At 64.2% G+C, this 8,510-nt stretch overlaps 1 protein-coding gene across 2 annotated transcripts; it reads right to left on the bottom strand.

Annotated features, from left to right (window-relative positions):
• Positions 1-1,641: 1,641 nt before the first annotated feature.
• Positions 1,642-7,639, bottom strand: IGF2 (insulin like growth factor 2). Of its 2 annotated transcripts, none has more exons than XM_036315842.1 (4): positions 7,288-7,639; positions 4,821-4,982; positions 3,382-3,539; positions 1,642-3,168 (listed from the first exon to the last, which is right to left on the bottom strand). In XM_036315842.1, exons 2-4 carry the CDS (start codon positions 4,975-4,977, stop codon positions 2,929-2,931), a joined length of 555 nt encoding a protein of 184 aa, XP_036171735.1. In that variant the 5' UTR covers positions 4,978-4,982; positions 7,288-7,639; the 3' UTR covers positions 1,642-2,928. The 2 variants fall into 2 exon arrangements, with proteins under 2 accessions (XP_036171735.1, XP_036171736.1); XM_036315843.1 differs by lacking the exon at positions 7,288-7,639 and adding an exon at positions 6,290-6,385.
• Between the last annotated feature and the right edge of the window lie 871 nt (positions 7,640-8,510).

The following is an 8,510-nucleotide window of genomic DNA, read 5'->3' as shown; positions in this document are numbered from 1 at the left end:
CCTCCTGATGGCCTCCGAGCACCTTCCTGACACCCGGGGAGACGCCGTCCCCCCCTCCTCCGCCCCTCAGGACCCCCAGGGACCAGCCACCGTCCCTGGGAGCCAGGCCGGGCAGTGGCCCTCTCCATTCCCCTTGGACTTCTCCGTGGGTGTTGTGGCTAGCACCCCACAGAGGCTCCACTCTCAATTCAACCCAAGCGACAGAGACAGATTTAAAAAAAACAAAAAACGCAGGGCGATAAATGGCGGGGAGCAGGACGGCGGTGGTGACGATGGCGGCTTGCGCGTGACTTCGGTCACTGCTCCCCTGTTACGGGCGGGAGGTTATACTGATGTGAGCGCAAGAAAGCTAAGGAGGGTCAAAAAAAAAACACGGAAACATGCCCCAGGAGCATCGAATTAAAGGGGGGAGATAGATCAATTGGCGTCAATTTGGGGTTCTGATTGGTGTCTGATTCTGCAGGTCTCCTCGACACTTCCTCCGACTTTGGGCCAAACCTCACTGGGCCACTTCCTACCCCAGAGCAACCCCACCCAGCCCCCACTGCCCCCCACCCACCCCTCCAACCGCCAGACTTCCCACACTCCCCATCACCTCTGCCGGCCGCCCGGGACCTTCATTTCTGAGAGGCTGCCCGGGAGGCCGGCAGAGGTGGGCCCAGGTGTGCGGGGCCGAGGCCCAGGTCTTTCTCGGGCACACCTGGGGGTCAGGCTACGGGGCGAGGGGGCATGCCTCGCTTGGCTACAGCACCTCCAAGTCTGGCCTCATCCTGTCCTCGCTGGCACACGCGATGGCGGGGTGCGCGTCAGGCTCACACTGTGGGGCCGTGGTGACAAGCAAGGGGCCCCTCCTTCATCTCAAACAGATGGAACCGCCAACTCGGGCCTGGGACATGCCCCTCCCCACAGGGGCTGTCGCAGGGGCTAGGAGGGCAGCTGGAGACATGAAAACCTCAGCAAGAGAATTTGGGATGGAACTCAGTCAGATTGGCACGTGGGGGGCTTAGTCTTTCTCATTTTTAAGTCCATCCTGTGAGTGTGAGTGTGTGTGTGTGTGTGTGTGTGTATGAGGATGTGTGTGTGTGAGTGTGGGTGTTTGTGTGTTTGTGTGTGGGTATTTGTGTGTGTGTGTTTGTATGTGTATGTGTGTGTGTGTGTGTGTATGTGTGTGTTGTGAGTGTTTGTGTATGTGTTTGTGGGTGTTTGTGTGTGTGTGTTTGTGGGTGTTTGTGTGTGTTTTTGTGGGTGTTTGTGTGTGTGTGGGTGTTTGTGTGTGTGTGGGTGTTTGTGTTTGTATGTGTGTGTGTTTGTGTATGTGTTTGTGGGTGTTTGTGTGTGTTTGTGTGTGTGTTTGTGTTTGTATGTGTGTGTGTGTATGTGTTTGTGTGTGTGTGTATGTGTTTGTGTGTGTGTTTGTGTATGTGTTTGTGGGTGTTTGTGTGTGTGTGTGTGTTTGTGTGTGTGTGTGTTTGTGTGTATGTGTTTGTGTGTGTATGTGTTTGTGTGTGTGTTTGTGTGTGTGTATGTGTTTGTGTGTATGTGTTTGTGTGTGTGTATGTGTTTGTGTGTGTGTATGTGTTTGTGTGTGTGTTTGTGTGTGTGTTGTGTGTATGTGTTTGTGTGTGTGTTTGTGTGTATGTGTGTGTGTGTGTGTGTGTGTGTTTGTGTGTGTGTGTGTTTTATGTGGGGATTGATGTTAAGATTTGGGGGTGTGGGGGTTTTTACAGGATGGACTTTGGGGTTCGTGCCAATTAAATGTCATTGCTGCCAATTTAGGTTTTCATGTCCCTTCCCTCCTCTGGTCTCAGGTGGCGGTGGTGGGTGACGGTGAGAGCCGAGCCGAGGCCAGGCTGGGGCTGGGGGGAGGCCAGTTGGCGCTGAGAGTGCCCGGTCTGGGGCAGGAGGCGCTGGAGCAAGGACATGCCCACCTGGGAATTGGGTCCCTCCTGTCTCCTGGACGGTCAAGGACTCGAGCCCAAGGCCAATTTGACCCGAGGTCCTAGGGGAGGAGACGGAGGGGGGGGGGGGCCGAATTCTTTTACTTGCCAATTGTTTTTAAGCCAATTAGTTTTTTAGTGTGTTTGCAGCCAATTGAGTTTTTTAGGGATTTTTTGTTTTTTGGGGTTTTTTTTTAGGCCAATTGGAGTTTGTGGTGTTTGTAAAAAGCCCACTAGTTTTAGGGGCTTGGTGTGTGTGTGTGTGTGTGTGTGTGTGTGTGTATGTGTGTGTGTGTGTGTGTGTGTGTGTGTGTGTGTGTATGAGGTTTAAATTTTATTGTATAATTTGGAGTGATGGTTTGGTTGAATAATTTGGTTGAATAGTTTGGCCGAATAGTTTTACTGAATAATTTGGGCAGATAATTTTCTTGAATAATTTGGTTTAATAATTTGGGGGGATATTTGAAGCCAATTGGTTTTGTACATTTTCAGTCCGTTGAATAATTTGGGGGGATATTTAAAGCCAATTTGTTTTGTACATTTTGAGGCTGTTGAATAATTTGGGGGGGATTTTGGGGAGGGGTATTTAAAGCCAATTGGTTTGGTACTTTTTTTAGGCTGTTGAATATCCCTGAGGGGGTAATTTGGGGGGGATATTCAAAGCCAATTGGGTTTGTACATTTTGAGGCTGTTGAATAATTTGGGGGGGTTATTGGGGGGATATTTTAGGGGTTAATTTGGGGGGATTTTTTAAGCCAATTGGGTTTGCACATGTTTTAGGCTGTCGGGGTGACGCCCTCAGGCCGATGGAGGGGGCCGAGGGGTGTAGCCTGACATGGGGAGGTTGGGGCAGGGGGCGGGGGGGCGCGCTGGGAGGAGGACGGCGCAGAGAGGCTCGGGGGACCTGATGGGAAGTCCCGGGACCTGGTGGTAAGTCCAGTCAGGAGGCAGGAGGAGGGTGGGGCCGCTCCGCAGAATCACTCAGGTTGGCTCACTTCCGATCGCTGGGCGCCTCGGCCGAGGCGGCCCCGTGGGCAGCAGCGTCGTGCGTGGCCAGGGCATTCAAGGGCCGTTGACGCTTGGCCTCCTTGAAGGCTTCCAACTCCCTGGCCAGCATGTGACCGCGACGGACCCGCAGGAGGGCGGGCAGGCCCCGGCGCAGGCGTTGGGAGGACTGCATCCAGGCCCCGGAGTTGAAGTACTTGCCCACGGGGTACTTGGGGAAGTTGTCCTGGGAGGGGAAGGGCCAGTCAAGGGGGGCCGGCTTCCCCCGCTGCAGCCCCCAGCCAGCCGGGCCCCCGCCCAAGGGGCTGGCACTCTGGCACCCCCAGCTGACAGGCGGGGGCTTCCCCGGGCTGCCCTGCCCCCCCGGGGAGCTGGCGGTGTCCTCCCCCCAAGAGCCCCCTCGGGGAGGAGGCCCGATTCCGTGGGGAGGGCGTCTCACCGGAAGCACGGTCGGGAGAGTCGACACATCCCTCTCGGACTTGGCGGGGGTGGCACAGTAGGTCTCCAAAAGGGCCAGGTCGCAGCTGCGGAAGCAGCACTCCTCCACAATGCCACTGCCCCGGCTGCTGCGACGGCTCGCTCGGCCGGCTGGTCTGCCTGCGGGGGGAGGGGTGGTCAGCTGCGCCCCGCAGAAAGGGGGCAGGGCGCCCGCCGGGGGGGGGGGGGGGCTGAGGGGGGCCCGCCCCAGTGCCTCCCTCCTGGACTGAACACGGGCACAGCCTCAGGGTCCCCAGACCCAGGGTGGCTTGGGAAATGGGTTCAGGGGCCGCCCGGCGAGGGGTCCAACCCCCACATTCCAGGACCACAGGTCCCGGGACAGGAGTGCCTCCCTGAGCCAGACACTGAGACAGGTGGGAATGGGAGGAGGAAGAAGAAGACGGGAGGAGAGGAGTGAGGACCTGCAAACACCGCACCCTCCTCTCCTCCCGTCCTCCCCTCGCTCCCCCAGGCTCCAAGTCTCAGCCACCAGGGAAAGCGCCCAGCACTTCAGCCTGGGGGCCCGGGTGGGGGAGGGGGAGGAGCCCCTAGTAAGGGGTCCGTCATGGGTCCCATGGGTGGGGCTGGGCCCAGCACCCCTTCAGGAGCCACTCCCTGGGTGAGGGCCAACTGCTGCCAGACCCTACGGTGCCCCTTCCCGCCCCAAAGGAGGCAGGGGACAGAGGGCGGGCACAGGCGAGGCAGGCGGCAGGGGCTTCGGATGTAAGACTCAGGAATGCTTTTCCAAGCCTGGCCCTTGGGGGCCCATTTCTCAGGGTGGGTCCGTGGTGGCTGCTGAAGAGAATGCCTACGGGGAGTGCCAGGACCAGGTGTGACAGGCCTGGGAGCAGCCGGGCCCTGCCCTGTGGGGGATCAGCCCTGCAACGCCCAGCCCCCTGAGCGCTGTGACACCAGGGGCTCCCCGCTCCTGCACCCCCAGGTGGAGCAGCGCCCCAGGCCGCGGGCCGTGCACGCTCACACCCACCAGCAACGGGTGCTTTGGTTCCCATTGGTTTCCTACCCCTTTTACCAAATCTCCAATTTGATAAAATTTTCACAATGGGCACATCCCTGAATATGTGGCCATTGTCAAAATGTCAGGCACCAAGCCACGCCCCCCTCCCTGCTCACCAGCTCCCCGCCCCTCCTCCCCAGGGAGACCAGCGACCCTCCATTTTGAGTCTTTATTGCAGGAGAATCCCCGGGGATGAGTGCCGCCCGCCCCGCACACTGAAGGTGCCTGATGAATGCACTCTCCAAAGCCCAGCCCACCCTCCGTGGCTAGTCCTCCCCCTGCCCCCCCCCCCGCCCCCCCTTCCCGCCACCCCCTCAGAGGACCCAGCACTTGTTAGCACCTGCTGTGTGCGCCCCGCCCCCGCCCACTGCCCCGGAGCCACTTACTGAAGTAGAAGCCGCGGTCCCCACAGACGAACTGGAGGGTGTCCACCAGCTCCCCGCCGCACAAGGTCTCACTGGGGCGGTAAGCAGCATAGCAGCACGAGGCGAAGGCCAAGAAGGTAAGCAGCACCAGCATCGACTTCCCCACTGGAAGCGCCATGGTATCTGCGGGAGAGAGGGGTCTGAGCCGCCAGCCAGGCCGGCCTCACTCAGAAAGTTCAGCGGCCACTTGGCAGCAGGGCTCTCTCCCAAGCCGGCTGCGCTAAGGGAGACGGAGATGGGCCCCGTCTGGGAGGCGCCTTTGATTGGCAGCAGGTGCTGGTCAGTGGTTTCCCGTGGGGAGGTGGTCCCCATTGTCACTGCTGCAGGGGCTCGGCCATGCCCAGAGCCGCAGGGGCCAGTGCTGGACGCGGGACCTGGCCTCCATCCTATGATGTCATGAGGGCGGGGCCAGCACCAGGCAGCGGCCACTCCTGGGTCTCCCAGCGCCAGCCAAGATGGCAGACGGCCCCACCCCACGGCGCGGCGGCCAAGCATCCCAGAGGACCAAGTCTCGGGGTCCGCGGCCGGCCCCCTCCAGGGCTGTCGCTGAGCAGAGCTCAGGCCAAGGGTCCGATGACCAGCATGACTCTGGGGGGCGCCGTTCTCCTGACTCACCCAGTCCCCTAACTCCAGCCTGCGCTGGGCACCCAACAGCCACAGAAAAGTCAAAGCCTCAGGGTGCCTTCGGGACCCCCCCCCCCTCCAGGGGAGCAAGAGAGAGCAGGCGAAGCCGCCTGGAGGCCAGACCAAGTTCCTCAGGGTCCAGGGTGGAAGGAGTGGCGGTCCTAGGACACACCCCCCTGCACAGGCTGAGCGCCCCTAAGGAGTGGGCGGCTTGGGAGGGGCCCTCGGCTTCTCGGCAGCCGGGTCCGAAGGTGGGAGCCCCTCAGGCGGGCGGCCCCAGCCTGTCCCTGCACCCCCAGGTACGAGCCCTTTCGGGGGCAGCCAGTGGCTCTGAGTCCACTGGCACCCCGAGGCTCCCCGGGCAAGGGCGGGGCAGGCTGCCGGAGCTGTGCCCCTCCCAGGCTCCACAGCCCGTGGGCACAGGGCAGCGAGCAGCGTGGCCCCCAGCCCCGATGGAGCCTCGAGGCAGTAGCCCAGGAGCCGGGGCGGGAAGGCAGCCGCGTTGCCTAAGCTCCCCGAAGAGCCGCAGCTCCACGGAGGGACCTGCACGGCCACCTCCATCCCCTGGTGCTGCCCTAGCCTGGACCTCATGCCTCCCAGCTGCCCCGCCGCTCCATCCCTCCGCAAGCCCGGCCCCTGCGGTGTGGGGTCCGGCCGGAGCCCAGCAGAGGGCATGCCCGCGGAGGGCAGCGCGGGAGGAGAGGGGGTGCCCTCGCTGGAGGCAGCGGGCAGAAGCCGAGGCTGAGCCGGAGCCGGGGTGCAGGCAGGCGGGCTGGAGCGGAGCCCCCCGCTCCACAGCTGGTTACCTGCAGCTGGGCAGGAGTCCTGGGCTGGAGCAAGAGGAGGAGGAGGAGGAAGCTGAAGGCTGCTTCTCAGGAGAAGCCAATGTCCAGCTCGCCGCCTGGTCAGTGCCTCGGCTTTTTATGTGCGAGCCGACTCCTCCCAGCCCCGGCTCCACCCCGGCCCCCACCCCCCGGCCCCGCTGACCACTCCCCCCGCCCCTTTGCCCCCGCCCCCTCGCGGCTTCCAGCCAGTCCCCTCTCTCCTCCGCACGCCCCCCGCCCTCCTCCCCTCCCCTCCCCGCCAGCTCCATCCATGAGCAGAGGACCATGTGGAAGGGGGGGAGCGCCTTCTGAACCCCCAGCCCAAGTCCGCACCGGGCAGTGGGGGCGGGAGGGGGGCAGCTTCCCCTCCTTGTATGGAAACTTCCATCTGCGCGCGGCGCGGGGGCTGGACACTCCCCTGGGAGCCCCCGAGCAGCCCCTCTCCCCAGATTCCTACTTAGAAATGTTGGGGGCAGGGAGGGGGAGGGGGGCGGGGGGATCCTGCAAGTGTGGCGCCTGGCAGGACGCTTTTGCCAACTCAGCCCCCCTCGCTCCCTCCTGGCCCCGCCCACCCGTTTCTCTCTCTCTCTCTCTCTCTCTCTCTCTCTCTCTCTCTCTCTCTCTCTCTCTCTTTTGCTGGCCCGAGTGCGCATACCAGGGTGGGTTTCTGAGACCCGCGCCCCCCCTCTTTGCCCAGCACCCTGGGGGGACGGCCCTCCCCCCGCACGGCGCAAACCCCAAACTTTCACCAACACCCCCCGCACCCCCAAAACCACCAGGAAGTCGCTTTTGCAGACGCTCTCACCTCTCCGGGCATTTTCCGCGGCCCCTACCCCGCCCCCTCCGCGGCGCAGGGAAGAGCGCGGGGTTCGCCTTGGGGAAGGGGCCCCGCCGCCCGCGCCCCGCACCCGCCCGGGCGCCCCCCCCCCCGCGCCCCCGGCCCCGCGGCCCGCCAGCCCCGCGGCCCGCACGGCGCTTACCTTGAAGCCGGCACAGCTGCCGCACACCTCCCTGCTGCGTGATATGCGAACCGGGCAGCGGGCGAAGGCCCTCCTGCCGGACACTCCTCTGCCAGCGCCGCTCTGGCCGAGTCGCCGGGGCCGAATGTGCGACGGGTCAGAACGGGGGGATGGCTTTTTTTGGGGGGGGGAGTATCCGCTGATCGTTTGGGGAGGACGGGCCTTCTGTGGGCTGGGGCGGGCCAGATGTTGTACTTTAGGGGGGGAAGGGTATCGGGAAATGAGGTCAGCTGTTGTATCCAGGACAGAGGGGGGCAGAGATAGAGAGAGAGACAGAGTGAACGTGAAAGGGGGGGGGCCGAAGGGCGGGCGAGAGGGAGAGGGGACAGCGAGAGGCGGGCAGGCGCACAGCGGGGGAGAACAGTCAAGAGAAACAGAAAGTCTGTCCAGGGTCCGGGGGCGGGCGGGGAGGGGGGGCGGGCGTGGAGGCGCGGGTCCGGGGGGGACGGGAGGGAGCCGAGGGAAGGCTGCGGGAGAAACGAGTGCGCGGGGCCGGGGCCAGAGGCGAGAGAGGTGGAGAGGGGAGCACAGAGAAGCAAGGGAAGGTCGCCACGTCGGGGGCCGGGGGCGGTGCGAGGGGGGGCGGAGTGGAGGCGTCACCCGAGCCGCGGGCGCCCAGCTCGGTTTGGGCCGACGGAGCCCTCGGCCGTCGCGAGCCCGGGCCTCGGGGGGGCGGTGGTGGCCGCGCTGGAGCCGCTCGGGACGCCGCGAGGAGTGGGAGCGGCCAGGCGGCGCACCGGGGAGGGCTGGGAGGGGGAGCGCGGGGAGATGACAACGCCGGCGGCCTGCGAGCCGGACTGCCTGCGGGGGGGACCGCCTCCTCGGGCGAAGCGGGACGGGCGTTGAGGTAGATAGACGAGGAGGCGGCGAGGGATCCGCAGGCCCGGCGGAGCGCGCCCCCGCCGACGGCGCCCGCGATGGGATCAGCAGCGCACGGACGTCGAGGCGGGGCCGTCAGCCCGATGGAGCAGGGCGGGCGTGGGCCAAGAGGCGGGGGCGGCCGGAAGGGGGGGCCGGGGGCCCGCTGGGCCTCACGCAGCTCCGCCGGAGAGCAGGCGAACTCCGGGCGCCAACGCCCGGCTCTTATAGCCGCGCCACCCCGCGGTGCAGCGCCCGCTCGGGCCCCGCTGGCCTTGAGCCCGCGCCAATGGGCGCCCGGCCGGCCCTCGCCCCGCCCCCGGACC

Source organism: Myotis myotis, unplaced genomic scaffold (genome assembly GCF_014108235.1).
Source record: "Myotis myotis isolate mMyoMyo1 unplaced genomic scaffold, mMyoMyo1.p scaffold_m19_p_61, whole genome shotgun sequence".
Classification (NCBI taxonomy): domain Eukaryota; kingdom Metazoa; phylum Chordata; class Mammalia; order Chiroptera; family Vespertilionidae; genus Myotis; species Myotis myotis.
This window is presented reverse-complemented; position numbering and strand designations above follow the sequence as displayed.

Excerpts from the sequence above, each read along its gene's own strand:
- IGF2 (XM_036315842.1), bottom strand. The coding sequence starts at position 4,977 with ATGGCGCTTCCAGTGGGGAAGTCGATGCTGGTGCTGCTTACCTTCTTG. Across the intron at positions 3,540-4,820 it reads GGACCGCGGCTTCTACTTCA|GCAGACCAGCCGGCCGAGCG; the intron begins GTAAGTGGCTCC and ends CTCCCCCCGCAG. Across the intron at positions 3,169-3,381 it reads CTCTCCCGACCGTGCTTCCG|GACAACTTCCCCAAGTACCC; the intron begins GTGAGACGCCCT and ends TTCCCCTCCCAG.